Here is a 16,295-nt window from a genome sequence, read left to right on the forward strand (position 1 = left end):
TGACTAGGAGGGTTCTTGTGGACTAGCTCTAGGCTCTGAGACCCTGGCAGACAGGATGGCATGGAGGTGGCAAAGCACCCATCTGGTTGTCAGCACAAGCCACTGTGTATCAACCACAAACCCACCTGAGCCTTCCACAGCAAGCAGGTCTGGGGGCTGCCTGGTCACCACCCTGAGACAGGCTTCATAGTGCCCACTGATCCAGCCCCTTATGTGGCAAGCATTCTGAGTACTGCCTGTGAGAGTGCTACTTCTACTCTGCTGACGAGCGCTAAGGGAAAGGATGGACTCATTTCCGGAAGTGCCCTAAACAACCACGTCCACAGTATCTGTGCTTTCTGTACAGTAAGAAAACAGCGGCCACTGCCCTACTCTGTGGGCTGGAAGCTGAGAAAGAGGCTGGCTCTCATGTGGCAAGGCTGAGGCTTAAAACTCACCACCCCATGGGATCCCAACAGAAAAATGTGCAAAAGGAAAATCATTCATAAAAGGGGATATAAACTAAAGCAACTCGATGATTCTACTTCAGACCTACTGAAGCTATCAAAACTTTCAGAGCACAACAAGCAATCTTTATGGGATTACAGATAAACCACTGCATCAGTAACTGCTAGTAGCATTATAAGATGGTAAACCATTTTGGGATCAACTTGGTAAAATGCTATCCAGATTTAATGTAATATTAAGAGTTGAAATGATTAAAAATCTGGGATGTCCCTTAAACTAATCCAGAGGTAGAGAAAGGAGGCTGAGGTAGAGATAAAAGATTAGACACGATGTGGTAACTGTTGAAGCCAGTGATGGACATATGATAGTTCATTATACCATCATCCCTATTTTTTATGTTTGAAAGCATTTATATTTTTAAATCATATCCAAAAGAACCCTCAAAAAGGTCTATGCCTTCTGACATATTAATAGAGATGCTCCTCAACTTACAATGGGGTTACCTCCCAATAAACTCATCGTAAGTTGAAACATCATAGTCAAAATGCATTTAATATGCCTAATCTACTGAACATCATACCTTAACACAGCCTACCTTCAACTGCTCAGAGCACTAACATTAGTCTGTAGCTGGGAAAATCAACTAACACAAAGTCTACTACAATCAAGTGTCGAAGATCTCATGTAACTGAATGAGTACTACACCGAGACTGAAAAACAGAATCGGGGTAGGAGTACCTGAAGTACGGTTTCTACTAAATGTACATTGTTTTCGTACCATCGTAAAGTCAAAAAATCATTAAGTCAAACCATCCTGAGTTGGGGCCTGTCTGCACATAGAGATATATTCTAGTTGGGGGAGAAAAAAAAAAGGAACTATATTCTAGGCCGGGCAGGGTGGCTCACACCTGTAATACCAGCACTTTGGGAGGCCAAGGCGGATGGATCACCTGAGGTCATGAGTTTGAGACCAGACTGGTCAACATGGTGAAACCATCTCTACTAAAAATACAAAATTAGCCGGGTATGGTGGCACATGCCTGTGATTCCAGCTACTTGGGAGGCTGAGGCAGGAGAATCACTTGAACCCAGGAGGCAGTGAGCCGAGATCGTGCCATTGCACTCCAGTCTGGGCAACAAGAATGAAACTCCATCTCAAAAAAAAAAAAAGAAATATATTCTAATGCATATTCAATAAGAACAAAAAGGAAAATGATTAAAGATGTTCAAAGAAGTATCTACAATAGCAAAAAAAGAAAAAAAACAGAGAGAGAAAAAAACAGCCAATACTGGAAGGTTTAGTAATACATCAACCAATATGATAACAGGCAATTACTAAAAATACTTATGAGTATTATGTAGCACTTGGGATTCAATACATATAGTTTAAAAACAAGACTAGAACTACAAATGCATAATTATAAGGAGAAAATATTTTATATGGAGGAAGTACAGAAGGTCCTCAAATAACACTGTTTCATTTAATGTAGTTTCATTATAACATTAATAAGAAGAAAAGAATTGATTCCCCTCTGGGGCACCGCCTGTGTAGAGTGTGAAGGTTTTTTCCATGTTTGCGTGGGTTTTCTTGGGATAGTTCAGTTCCTTCCCATCCCAAAGATGTGTCCCTTAGGTGAATCAGCATGTCTAAACCGTCCCAGTCGGAGTGAGAGGGGTGTGGGTGAGTGTGCCCTGCAATGAGATGGGATCCTATCCATGGTGCATTCCCACCTTGAGCCCTGAGCTGCTGGGAGAGGGTCCAGCCACCCATGGCCATGAACTGAAATAACTGGGTAAATAGTTATCTTGTCTTTATTCATCTTACATGTATGTAGAGCTCACATTAATTTTAATGGTTAATATTAGAAGTGGTGATGTTTTTGTGACCAGAAATAAGCCACAGAAACTTAACTCTTGTTTTTACCAATTAATCTGCGGTAAAATCAGTTTCATGACATGTTGTTTCACTGAAACTCAGAGTTTCCAAGAATCTACTGTTGATGTGAAGTGAGGACTTACTGTAATTCAAACAAAAGTATTTGTGCTAGGCTCACAAGACAATGGACAAATATTTAATCTGTCATAATTCCTTATTATTTTAATGGTTTTTCAACTTGACATGAAAAAAAGTCAAGCAGGCCGGGCGCGGTGGCTCAAGCCCGTAATCCCAGCACTTTGGGAGGCCGAGACGGGCGGATCATGAGGTCAGGAGATCGAGACCATCCTGGCTAATACGGTGAAACCTCGTCTCTACTAAAAAAATACAAAAAACTAGCCGGGCGAGGTGGCGGGCGCCTGTAGTCCCAGCTACTCGGGAGGCTGAGTCAGGAGAATGGCGTAAACCCGGGAGGCGGAGCTTGCAGAGTGCTGAGATCCGGCCACTGCACTCCAGCCTGGGGACAGAGCAAGACTCCATCTCAAAAGAAAAAAAGAAAAAAAGTCAAGCAAAGCAGGATCCTCCAAAGTCCATGCTAGTTGAGTGAATGTGCCTCAGATTCCCAAAAGAGAGGAGTATGAAATTTCTCTATTTCTACTCCAGAACCCATTTTAAGTGCTAAATGCATCAAAAGCCAAAGCAACCACCAACAACTACAAGGACACCATCTAGGATTGTAACCAGAGGCCTCCTTGACTTCTCTGGGCACCACTATCAGTGACCCACCCTTCTGGTACCAGCTCACCTCCCACTGCCTCTGCACTGAGACACCATGCTAGTTTTGCTCACAGCCTGAGACTACTACTCCTCCTGCAAACCCCCACATTCCTGTCTCTCCTGAGCTCAGCCTCTGGCTCCAGCCCACCCACCCGTGCACCCTGTGCTATGGTGCTGTGCCCACTGTGCCTGGCCAGCCTCACTTCACAGGGGCCACCGGCCACAGTTCTGCCCTCCCCACCCTCACTGCAGCCCCAGCAGTGGCCAGCATTGTCCCACACCTCCACCCTGCCAACCGCCTTGCCCAGGAGACCCGACATGATACCCCTACACCAGCTACTCAGGCCTGCCATGTGTTTCATGTAAGGTGAAGAATAGAAAGAACAGACTCCAAAGCCCAGAATAAATACAAGCCCTTTCCAGGCCTCTACTCCACTGTGAAACAGAACATCACCTCAGTGGTGATAACTTTCCAAGGACCTCACCAGAAGAACAGCTGAAAGGTCCCTCTCATCCCTTAAAATGGGCCTCTCACTCTGGCTGCTTCTCAATGTAAGTGAATCCCAATAAGTATGAAATTCTCTGAGAACTAATCCGGACACAATTAGCAAAGTTCTAAAAATCAAGCCTACTCTAGCTTTGCAGAGCAGTATGAAACTACCAAAGGCTTTTTTAAAGCATAGTAACAGTGATTTGTGGTCTACAACCAGAAAATATAGCTCACTTAACCTGAAACTGAAAAATAAAAATGTTTACAGGTCTGTCTGGTCTACTCAGCAAATGGACAGAAATGAGGAATGAAAGGCTGGCTTGAGTTACCTGCATAGGGGTACTGGTAGGGCACGGCATACGCCTGCCCATTCGCAGCATAGACAACTTGAGTTCCTGGCGGGTACGCACCACTGTATGGCCCATAGCCGTATGCCTGCTGAAAAGAAACAGGCCCATTAGAAACACAACTGTGAAACTTCTAGTAATGTATTAAAATTGTGGTCTCCAGGTTGCAATCAATAAAATTTAACAGTCAATTAAAAAGACAAAACAAAACAAAACATGAAACAGTGTGGTTATGCCCCCCCCCTTTTTTTTTTTGAGACGGAGTCTTGCTCTGTTGCCTAGGCTGGAGTGCAGTGGCCGGATCTCGGCTCACTGCAAGCTCCACCTCCCGGGTTCACGCCATTCTCCTGCCTCAGCCTCCCGAGTAGCTGGGACTACAGGCGCCCGCCATCTCGCCCGGCTAGTTTTTTGTATTTTTTAGTAGAGACGGGATTTCATCGTGTTAGCCAGGATGGTCTCGATCTCTTGACCTCGTGATCCACCCGTCTCAGCCTCCCAAAGTGCTGGGATTACAGGCTTCAGCCACCGCGCCCGGCCGCCCCGTTTTAAAACTACTAAAAAACAAACAAAAGCTACAATTGGAGCCCGCTTTCAGGCTACAGAATGAAGAAGGCAGAAAAACACAACAAAATAAGAGAACTGGACTTGCATGAGATTTGGATTTCAATTCAGTTGTGCCGTTAACCTGGCCTTCAGTAAGTCACCTACCTAGGCCTTCCTTTGCCCATCTGTAAAATGGTAAGATTTTACCAGGTGATAAGGAGATTCACCAAAACCACTATCCTCCAGGCAAAGCCAGCCTAGAAGCAGAACCCTCTCTGGCCCAAGTTCAGCAATTCCAGGCACAATATGGAAGATGAGGGTGTCCTGAGGTGTGGTACCTGGGCAGGTGACTGATGGTTTTCCGGCTGCACACACCTATGAAAAGACATGGCTAGAAATGGGCAGCGGACCCACCTCAACCGGCAGTGAATGACCACTATGTGCTGAGAAATACTGAAATCAAAGACTGGCCTTCCTGGCATACTCACAGGTGAGAGGAGATCAGACATACTTGCACAATCACTGTCATTCTGTGACAAGTGCTCTGATACAGGGAGAACAGAGATGTAGCCAGGCAAATGTGTGTGTAGATCTAAACCTGTTATCTTACAAAAGCAGGAGACAAAACTCCCACTTCTAGAAGATGGAGTAGACATTCTTTCCTGTATTCCTCCTGCTAAATACAACTACAATCTCTGGACATTATATACAAAACAAACACAAGAAGACTGAAGAGTGAGGAGAAGACAGACGGGCGAGGAACTTTAGCACCTGAGGGAGGACCTGGGTTTCCTTTTTGCTTCACACATCCCACACTGGGTAATGGGGAAGGTGGCAAGCTGGAAGTGCCAATCAGTGCAGACCAAAAAGACCCTGAGAAGAGCTGCTCTCTTTAACAAAGAATCTAAGAAGGAAAGGAGCAACCTAGCAGGACACAACGTTTTTAGATAAGAACCTCTCTACTCCAGGGAACCACCACAGAAAAACCTTCAGCCTCACACCAGCAAAGGCCAAGCGTGAAGAGCCTGAATTTCCGTGCTCAGCAGGCTGTATACAGCAAGGCACCGCTGGGTCCTCACAACACCGTTGAGTAAGACTGAGTAGGGGGCTGAGAATTTCTTCCCTGCCAGATGGAAACAAAACGCCCCCATCCCGCTGGGTGGTGTCCACGGAGACCATGTGGGGAGCTAGAACCCCACTCCCACCCAGCAGAAACAAGGTGCCCTCCCTATTCCACTGAGATGGGGTCAGCAGAGACCAAGTGGAGAGTGAGTCCTTTCAGGACGTCTCAGTGGCAACCATGGTATCAGCGGAGGCTCTGGGGGAAGCAGTAAGAAAGAGCCTCTCGGCCGGGCACGGTGGCTCACGCCTGTAATCCCAGCACTTTGGGAGGCCGAGACGGGCGGATCACGAGGTCAGGAGATCAAGGCCATCCTGGCTAACACAGTGAAACCCCGTCTCTACTAAAAAATACAAAAAGAACTAGCCGGGCGAGGTGGCGGGCGCCTGTAGTCCCAGCTACCCGGGAGGCTGAGGCAGGAGAATGGCGTAAACCTGGGAGGCGGAGCTTGCAGTGAGCTGAGATCCGGCCACTGCACTCCAGCCTGGGTGACAGAGCGAGACTCTGTCTCAAAAAAAAAAAAAAAAAGAAAGAGCCTCTCCTATTCTCAGACAGGGTGGCCTCAGTGCAGATCTAGTGAGAACCTAAATTCACAACTCCCTCCACAGCGACAAGAAACCTGGCCCATGGGTGTCAACTGAGGCTCAAGGCGAGCCTGGACTTCCACCTCTACCTGGCAGCAATAAAGCGGCCCCCGAGAAGCAGGTCTGCTAAAACATGAGATTTAAATAAGATTCAGAGTCTTACAGTACTTAAAATGTCCAGCTTTTGATCAAAAGCCATTAATCACACCAAGAACCAGGAAGATCTCAAATAAATGAGAAAAGACAACAAAAAACACAAACACAAAGATGGCAAAGATGTTGGAATTATCTGGAAAGATTTTTAAAGCAGCTATCATAAAAACATTTGAACAAGCAATTATGAAAATACTTGAAATAAATAAAAAATATAAAATAACCATAAAACAGAAAAATCTCAGTAAAAAGTAGAGACATACATTCAATTTTTTATATATCAAGATATAAAGAATAACCAAATAAAAATTTCAGAACTAATACAATAACCAATTTAAATAATTCAACGGATGAGCCCAACAACATAATGGAGATGACAAAAGGAAGGAATCCACAAACATGAATATAAAGGGTAGAAATTACCCAATCAGAACACAACAGAGGAGAAATAGATTGAAGTAAAAAAAAAAGAAAGAAAGAAAAGAGCATCTCTGGGACACATCAGACTAACAGGGATGTCATCAGAGTGCCAAAGGGAGTAGAAGGAGGCTGAGGTTGGAAAAGCACTCAAGAATAATGGTTTAAGGCCGGGCGTGGTGGCTCACGCCTATAATTCCAGCACTTTGGCAGGCCAAGACGGGCGGATCATGAGGTCAGGAGATCCAGACCATCCTAGCTAACACAGTGAAACCCCGTCTCTACTAAAACACAAAAAAAATTAGCCGGGCATGGTGGTGGGCACCTGTAGTCCCAGCTACTCCGGAGGCTGAGGCAGGAGAATAGCGTGAACCCAGGAGGCGGAGTTTGCAGTGAACCGAGATCGCGCCACTGCACTCCAGCCTGGGCCACAGAGCAAGACTCCGTCTCAAAAAAAAAAAAAAAATGGTTTAAAATTTTCCCAAGTTAGCAAAAACCCAAGCCCATATATTCAAGAAGCTGAATGAATACCAAACAGGATAATCCCAAAGAAAGCCATACAAATACACAGTACAGTCAAACTTTTGAAAACCAAAGTCCACAGAGCAAGCAGAAGGAAGGAAATAAAAGAGTACAATCAATGAAATTGAAAAACAGAAAAAGTGAATAAAACGAAAAGCTATTTCTTTGAAACTATTTATAAAATTAATAAAATCTTTAGTAAACTGTCAAAAAGAGCAAAGACAAATTACCAGTATCAGGAAAGAATGAACTGGAGGATTTTTACTATAGACTCTGCAGACATCACAAGGATAATAAGAAAACACTATAAAGAACTCTACACACATAAATCAGACAACTTATAAGAAAAGGAACAATCCCACAAACACTACAAACTATCAAAACCTACCCCATGCAAACTAGAGAATCTGAGTAGACCAGTCACTATTAAGAAAGCTGCATCTGCAGTAGGCCTGGAGGGAAAGGTCATATGAGGATACAGGGAGGAGGAGGCCATATGCAAGCTCAGGAGGGGCCTCGGGAGAACTAACACTGCCAGCACCTTGATCTTGGGCCTTCAGCCTCCAGAACTGGGACAAATAGATGTGTGTTGGTTAAGCCAAACAAAGGAAAAAGAGGCTGGGCGCGGTAGCTCACGCCTGTAATCCCAGCACTTTGGGAGGCTGAGGCGGGTGGATCACGAGGTCAGGAGATCAAGACCATCTTGGCTAACACGGTGAAACCCCATCTCTACTAAAAAACACAAAAAATTCACCGGGCGTGGTGGCGACACCTGTAGTCCCAGCTAGTCGGGAGGCTGAGGCAGGAGAATGGTGTGAACCCAGGAGGTGGAGCTTGCAGTGAGCCAAGATCGCACCACTGCACTCCAGCGTGGGCGACAGAGTGAGACTCTGCCTCAAAAAAAAAAAAAGAAAAAAGAAAAAAGATGTTTTCACTAAAAATCTCCCAAAAAAGAAATCTCTAGGACCTGATAGTTTCACTGGAGATTTCTACCAAATTTTAAAGAATTAACGCCAATTCTACACAATTTCTCCCAGAAAAGAGTAGAAAACACTTTCTGATTTATACTATAAGGTCACTATTGCCTTGATAAAATAAGACAAAGCACAAAGACAGAAAACTATAGACCAATATCCTTCATAAATATAGATAGATGCAAAAATCCTTAACAAATATTAGCAAATTGAATTCAGCAATAAATAAAAAGAATCACACACCATGACCAAGTAGGCTTTATTCCAGGGAATGCAAGGCTGGTTCAGTATGTGAAAGCCAAACACTATAATCCACCATATTAGCAGGCTAAAAAGAAAAACAAAACCTCACAATCATATTAATTACTGTAGAAAAGGTATTTAACAAAATCACTTTCGGAGGCCGAAGCAGGAGGATCACTCGAGGCCAGGAGTTCAAGACTACCCTGGGCAACAGAGCAAGACTCTGTCTCTACCAAAAAAAAAAAATTTTTTTTTGCAGCCATGGTAGCTCAGGAGGCTGAGGCAGGATGATTGCCTCAGCCCAGGGAATTCCAGGCTGAAGTGAGCTAATGATAGTACCATTGCACTCCATCCCAGGCAAGAGAGTGAGTCTTCATCTCTGGGTGGGGGGAAGGGGAGGGGAGGGAAGGGGAGGGGAAGGGAGGGGAGGGGAGGGAGGAAGGAAGGCAGGAAGGAAGGCAAGAAGGCAGGCAGGAAGGCAGGAAGGAAGGAAGGCAGGCAGGAAGAAAGGAAGGCAGGCAGGCAGGAAGGCAGGCAGGCAGGCAGGCAACTGACACCCCGACACGATAAACACTCCTGGAAACTAGAAAAAGGGAATTCCTAAACCTGATAAAGAATAAATATAAAAAACCTCCAGCGGCTGGGCGCGGTGGCTCAAGCCTGTAATCCCAGCACTTTGGGAGGCCAAGACGGGCGGATCACGAGGTCAGGAGTTCGAGACCATCCTGGCTAACACGGTGAAACCCCGTCTCTACTAAAAAATACAAAAAGCTAGCCGGGCGAGGTGGCTGGCGCCTGTAGTCCCAGCTACTCAGGAGGCTGAGGCAGGAGAATGGCGTAAACCCGGGAGGCGGAGCTTGCAGTGAGCTGAGATCCGGCCACTGCACTCCAGCCCGGGCGACAGAGCAAGACTCCGTCTCAAAAAAACAAAAAAAAAACCTCCAGCTAACAGCATACTTAATGAATGCATTAAATACTAAATAAATGCATATGTAAAACTAAATTCAACACTAATTAAATACTGAATTAAACAGTACCAGTACATTAATACTAAATGAATGTATACTTAAAACTGAATACATTGGCCGGACGCAGTGGCTCACGCCTATAATCCCAAAACTTTGGGAGGCAGAGGTGGGTGGATCACGAGGTCAGGAGATCGAGACCACCCTGGCTAACATGGTGAAATCCCATCTCTACTAAAAATGCCAAAAAAAAAAAAAAATTTAGACAGGCGTGGTGGCAGGTGCCTGTAGTCCCAGCTACTCGGGAGGCTGAGGCAGGAGAATGGCGTGAACCCGGGAGGTGGAGCTTGCAGTGAGCCAAGATCATGCCACTGTACTCCAGCCTGGGCGACAGAGTAAGGCTCTGTTTCAAAAAAAAAAAAAGAAAAACATTGAATACATCCCCCCTAAAATCAGGAACAAGGCAAGGATGTCTTCTCTCACTACTGCTATTTAATATAATATTTGAAGGTCTAACCAAGGCAATAAGGCAAGGTAAGGAAACAGAAGGCATACAGGTTACAAAGAAAACTGTTCCTACGTGTAGATGACATGACTGCCTATGTAGTATACCCCAAAGAATCTAGAGAAAAAGGAACTAGAGTAAGTGAGCTTAGAAAGTTTACAAGTGCCAGCCAGGCACCGTGGCTCACGCCTGTAATCCCAGCACTTTGAGAGGCAGAGGCAGGTGGATCACCTGTGGTCAGCAGTTCGAGAGCAGCCTGGCCATCATGGTGAAACCCCACCTCTACTAAAAATACAAAAAATCAGCCGGGCATGGTGGCAAGCACCTGTAATCCCAGCTACTCGGAAGGCTGAGGCAGGAGAACCGCTTGTACCCGGGAGGTTGCAGTGAGCCGAGACAGTGCCACTGCACTCCAGCCTGGGCAAGAAGAGCAAAACTCTGTCTCAAAGAAAAAAAAAAAAAGCAGTGTGTTCCACACAACAGACTTACATACAAACCAGCTCAGTCAGCACCCCAAACACCCCAACAAGAGGACATCCCAAAGTATTTGACATGATTTTTGTAAGGGTTATTTTCCCCAAAATATGGCATTTTTTTCTGACTATAAGGAGAATTCAAGTAATTCATTCCATATAAACTACAGATCATCAAAATCTCATTACCCAAAGCAACTATCATTAACATGATGCATTTTTAGGTCTATCTTAAAAACTTGTTACACATTAATACAGCACATTACAATGTGCTGAACTATATAAAATAGTTGCTTTATTTCATGAAAACAAAAGTTGTTAAGAAATCATCTGTTTTAAGAAGAAAAGGTTTAGAGTACATTTCTAATTTCATTCAAAAAACAAAGCAGGACAGCAGCAGAGACCCCAAGCTTCCCTCACCTGAAGGCTCAGGGTTCTCCCTACCTCAGGGGCCGATGCAGCATAGGCCGTGTATGGTGGAGGCAAGGAAACCACGGATGTCTCATCAGTCATGACTGCAGAGCCCACATACGCCTGCGGGAGAGAGGAGAGGGTGAGGGCAGGACAGCTTCCCAGCACCTGTGTGCTCGATGATGCTGTGCATTGTCCCTTTTATTTAGCAAATTAAAAATTTTAAAAGACAAAAAGATATATAGCTCTCTGCAAAATAGGAAAAACTTTCCCGGTCCAGTGGGGGCCCCCAGCCCTAACTCTGGTATCCTCTAAATGCAGGAGCGAAGTGGTCCTCAGTCAACCCCTACAGGATTACAGCTCTCACAGCCAGGAAGGCACTCAGAGGCCCCACTGTTACCCAATGTCTTTTAAAAGATGTTACTTCAGGCCAGGTGCAATGGCTCACATCTGTAATCCCAACACTTTGGGAGGCTGAGTGAGAGGATCGCTAGAGCCCAGGAGTTCCAAGGCCAGCCTAGGCAACAGAGGGAGAGCCCATCTCTACAAAAAACAAGAAATTAACTGGGCACGGTGTTTATGGCCCCAGTTACTCAAGGGTCTAAATCTCAAGGATCACTTGAGCCCGGGAGCTCCAGACTGCAGTGAGCCAACATCGAGTCACTGCACTCCAGCCCAGGCAACAGGGCGAGACTCTATCTCCAAAGAAATAAAGATGTTACAGCACTCTCAACAGTCCTTTATTCACAAATAAAAACCCTACAATCTAAAACATATCAGAGATATGTCCTATACACAGTCTGTTTTTTACCTTAAAAAACAAAATTCTTCATTAAATTACTCCCCAATGTAATTTAAAGAAAAACATGTTAGCTCTTTAAAAAAAAAAAAAAAAATGTGGCCAGGTGCAATGGCTCACGCCTGTAATCCCAGCATTTTGGGAGGCCGAGGTGGGCAGATCACGAGGTCAGGAGTTCAAGATCAGCCTGACCAACATGGTGAAACCCCATCTCTACTCAAAATACAAAAACTAGCTGGGCGTGGTGGCACGCTCCTGTAATCCCAGCTATTCAGGAGGCTGAGAAAGGATAACTGCTTGAACCCAGGAGGCAAAGGTTGCAGTGAGCCAAGATCGCTCCACTGCACTCCAGCCTGGGCGACAGAGTAAGATTGTCTCAAAAAAAAAAAAAAAAAAAAAAAAAAATTCACACAAAGAATCATTTGTGGAGCTTGCCCTTAACTATGTGGACGGTTAATACTAATTTTACCCCAAAAAAAGGATTTTCATGAAGAAAAGGTAACTGCGGCTATAGAGTAAGCTTAGAATGAAGTTGTGTTGTGCTAATAAAAGAAGAGAACACTGATGCTTGGACATTAAGCCTTTTACTTTCTTCTCCCACATGCACACATTCTTCTGTAAGCTTGATCCACCTTTTTCTTTTCTTACAAAGATAAAGGAAGGGAAAATCCCATCTAAAGAATGAAAACTCTGACCAGAGTAACACTCCCTTGATCCCTGACAGATAAAGATGGCATTACAAGGCTCTTACAAATGAGGTTCTCTGTCTCAGTGACCTCCTAAGGCCAGAAACAGGACAAGAGACAAGTACAAGTCACAAAAATGTTTGTTTCACAAGGCTGAGCTCCCATGCATGACAAGGATCCTGCAGTTCTTTCTAAGCCTTTACTGCAAACCACGGCAGAATTCAAAGTGTTGCAGAACTTTGAGAAATACAAACGTTTCTAGAAAGCAACACAGGAACAACCATGCTTGCGTGAGGAGGGTGCTTCCTGCCAAAAACGTCTGACAAACCCAGCTTGCTCACTGTTGGTGAAAGGCGCCTGCCCAGTGCTACCTGCCCATTCATGGCTGGATGGCTAAGAAACCCATTTTCCCCATTCTCCAATTGTTACATAAGACCATGTGAAAACATTACTAGTGGCCAGGTGTGGTGACTCACGCCTGTAATCCCAGTACTTTTGAGAGGTGAAAGTGGGAGGATCACTTGAGCCCAGGAGTTTGATACTAGCATGGGTAACATAGTGAGACCTCGTCTCCACAAAAACATTTTTCTAAATAAGCTAGGCATGGCAGCATGGGCCTATAGTCCCAGCTACTGAGAAGGGGAGGCTGAGGTGGGAGGACCATTCCAGCCCGGGAGGTAGAAGCTGCAGTGAGCTGAGATAGCACCACTGCACTCAAGCCTGGGTGAAAGAGTGACACCTTGCCAAAAAAAAAAAAAAATTATAGGTGATTGCCATTAGCAACTTACTGTGTTTGTCCTAGAATCCTGGAGTGTAAATTTCCAGGCCCTGGAGAAAAGAAAAAGGGTACTTTATTTAAGGCAATCCAGTATTTCAATGATTCTCAAACCAGAGTTGGCATCAGAATTCCTGAAAAGATCTGTTTAAAGAACAGGTCTTCAGGTCTTGCCCCAAACCACTTGAGACATGCACTAGGAATATACATTTTTAAAAATTACATCCATAATAGATATATAATATTTAAAACATAATCTATACTATATTTTTTACTTTACTTTTTAATAAATGTGAAACGCACTGCCACTTGCTTTGTCAGTTCATGGCATACACACAGATCTTCTTCCTTTTTAACAGCTATATAATATTCCATGATACAAGTAAATTTAGATTATTAGCAATTTTCAATATTAAAAAGAATGCTGGAGACCAGACATAGTGCCTCATCATGCCTGTAATCCCAGCACTTTGAGAGGCCAAGTCAGGGAGATCACTGGAGCCCAGGAGTTCAAAACCAGCCTGGGCAACATAGTGAAATCCTAGCTCTACAAAAAAGACAAACATTAGCTGGGCATGGTGGCACATGCCTGTAGTCCCAGCTACTTGGGAGGCTGAGGTGGGAGAATGGCTTGCGCCTTGGAGGTCGAGGCTATAGTGAGCCAAGATCACACCAGTGGACTCCAGCCTGGATGACAGACAGAGGCTCTATCTCAAGAAAAAAAAAAAAAGAAGAAGAAAAGAACACTATTAACATCCCTATTACCCTTGCACTCTTATGTAGACATTTCCATAGGGCAAATTCCAAAGACTGAAAATGCCACATCAAAGGATATAAACATAATTTATTTCAGCAGGTATTGCCAAATGGCCCTGCAAAACTATTCTAACAATCTCTATACCTACCTACTTTCCACTATATTGTCAAAAAAACTAGATATCTGAATCTTAAGTATCACAAGAGCTTTCTTAATTGATACACAAAAAGCGGTCTCTCACCTGGGCACGGTGGCTCACACCCGTAATCCCAGCACTTTGGGAGGTCGAGGTAGGTGATCACCTGAGGTTAGGAGTTCGAGCCCAGCCTGGCCAACATGGTAAAACCAAGCTTCTACTAAAACACAAAATTAGCCAGGCATGGTGACACATGCCTGTAATTCCAGCTACTCCAGAGGCTGAGGCAGGAGAATTGTTTGAACCCAAGAGGCAGAGGTAGCAATGAGTGGAGATTATGCCATTGCACCCTAGCCTGGGTGACAAGAGCGAAACTCCATCTCAAAAAACAAAAAAGCCTTCTGTTGAGCACTCCCTCACTCCTTTACCTCTTACTTTTTTTACTGACCCTATCCCTCTTATCTCTATCAATTCTTTTTATGTTTTATTCTCATTTTACTATCTCCCTGAGTTGAAAGATGTATTCATTTATTTTCAAGTGTTCTTGCATTTTTCTTTTTTTTGAGATGGAGTCTCACTCTGTCGCCCAGGCTGGTGTGCAGTGGCGCAATCTTGGCTCACTGCAACCTCCACCTCCCAGGTTCAAGCAATTCTCCTGCCTCAGCCTCCCGAGCAGCTGGGATTACAGGTGCCCACCACTATGCCCAGCTAATTTTTGTATTTTTAGTAGAGACGAGGTTTCACCATGTTGGCCAGGCTGGTCTCGAGCTCCTGACCTCAGGTGATCCATCCATCTTGGCCTCCCAAAGTGCTGGGATTACAAGCGTGAGTCACCGTGCCCAGCCAAGTGTTCCGGCTTTCTATGGAATGCAGTTAAGTTGCAAAATTCCCCAACTGATTTTGTATGCAGCATTCCACTGTCATTCACTTTGCCAAAGGGTATCATACTGGATTATTCATGTATCTTATATACATTATGTTGTCATTTCAGGTGGAAGAGTCTAGCGTGGCCTTTGGTCTGCAAATTCTGTTCGATTATTTCAGAACATTTCTCTTGCCCTGAATTTCTAATTACCTGTTTTGGGCTCTACACTTTATGAACATCAATAATCTTTCTGAATTTTTTTTACTCCAACGTATCTCTGATCTTTTCATCTTTTTCCCCTCACTGAGAGTATCTCCAATCTTTCCCTCCATGCCAATGATTTACTTTTCATTTGGGGTTGTATGCAAGGGAAGACCACTTTCCTCAGATGATAATGTAAATAGCACCCTCTTGACAGCGACAGACCTTCTAGGTTACAGACACAAAAGAGGAGAAAAGAAACATAAATCTCTGCCCTCACACAGCATATATTCTAATGAAAGCAAATGATGAACAAGATAAAACAGCTGGTACCTGGTGAGTGTGTATGGGGACAGGGAGATGTAATTTTAAATATGGTGGCCAGGAAAGCATTCCTGAAGACTCTGCTTCTGTTCCTTGGGTTTTATTTTCCTCCACTCTAGGAGTTTTTCCTGAGGCTTGCATTTTCCTTTTCTTATTTTTCCTTCATGGTATATCTGCATAGTTGCCAAGCCACTTCCTTACATCCTGCTCATGTTTAACATGGGAAGTGATATATAAAACTTGTTTGCTCTCATAAAGTATAGTTATTTCTCCTTGACACTCTTCCTACCTAATCTGGTATCAACTGGTAGTTAGTTCCACCCTGTTCCACCTCAGTCCAGCCCAGCAACAGTTTGATGGCTAGGTGTTACCCTCACAATCAACATTCTGTAATATGAGAGCAGAGGGCTAGAAGAGAAGGAAATTTCTTCTGAGAAGAGTAAGTCTTTTCTGAAAAATCTGGGTCCTACACTCTCTTCTGAGCATATTCCTTTGAATGTCCCATGCTAGTGCTCACTTCACCAGCCAGAAAATTACCCAACTCCTGTGAGCTTCAGCGCCTTTCAGTGCCCTGCAATGATGAGTCCTGGGAGAATCGTCCAGCCTCTGCTGAGGCCCCAAGGACATCACATTCTCAAGGACTTTTTTCCTTAGCTTTTCCAAAAAGTAACATACACTTAATCAGCATCACTCCAGACTACAGGGTAATACCAAAAATTTGCAAGATTTAATTACCTCATCTAGTTACTGCTTCTGGGATTCGGGTAGAATTAAAAAACATCTTAGTAGAATCATCTATTTCTTTCTCTGGCTGTTTGTAGTTTGTGCTTGAGATCAAACTTCTTTATTTGGTTGCACCACTGAAATGTTTTCCTCTGAGGGAAGATGATCTAATCCATTTCACT

The 16,295-nt window shown here is 44.3% G+C and overlaps 1 protein-coding gene across 3 annotated transcripts in view; it reads right to left on the bottom strand.

Annotated features, from left to right (window-relative positions):
• The window catches only part of PLEKHB2 (pleckstrin homology domain containing B2), a 49,935-nt gene that overhangs the window by 5,011 nt on the left and 28,629 nt on the right, over window positions 1-16,295 (bottom strand). Inside the window, exons 5-7 of one of the 3 annotated variants that reach the window (XM_031936410.1) lie at window positions 13,121-13,160; window positions 10,857-10,970; window positions 3,920-4,028 (exon numbers count right to left, since the gene is read on the bottom strand). In XM_031936410.1, coding sequence (XP_031792270.1) covers window positions 3,920-4,028; window positions 10,857-10,970; window positions 13,121-13,160 — 263 coding nt within the window. Of the gene's footprint in view, window positions 1-3,372; window positions 4,029-10,856; window positions 10,971-13,120; window positions 13,161-16,295 lie in introns of those variants that run through there. The other 2 variants (XM_026449856.2, XM_031936409.1) reach the window with 2 other exon arrangements.

The sequence above is a fragment of the Piliocolobus tephrosceles genome, chromosome 11 (genome assembly GCF_002776525.5).
Source record: "Piliocolobus tephrosceles isolate RC106 chromosome 11, ASM277652v3, whole genome shotgun sequence".
Classification (NCBI taxonomy): domain Eukaryota; kingdom Metazoa; phylum Chordata; class Mammalia; order Primates; family Cercopithecidae; genus Piliocolobus; species Piliocolobus tephrosceles.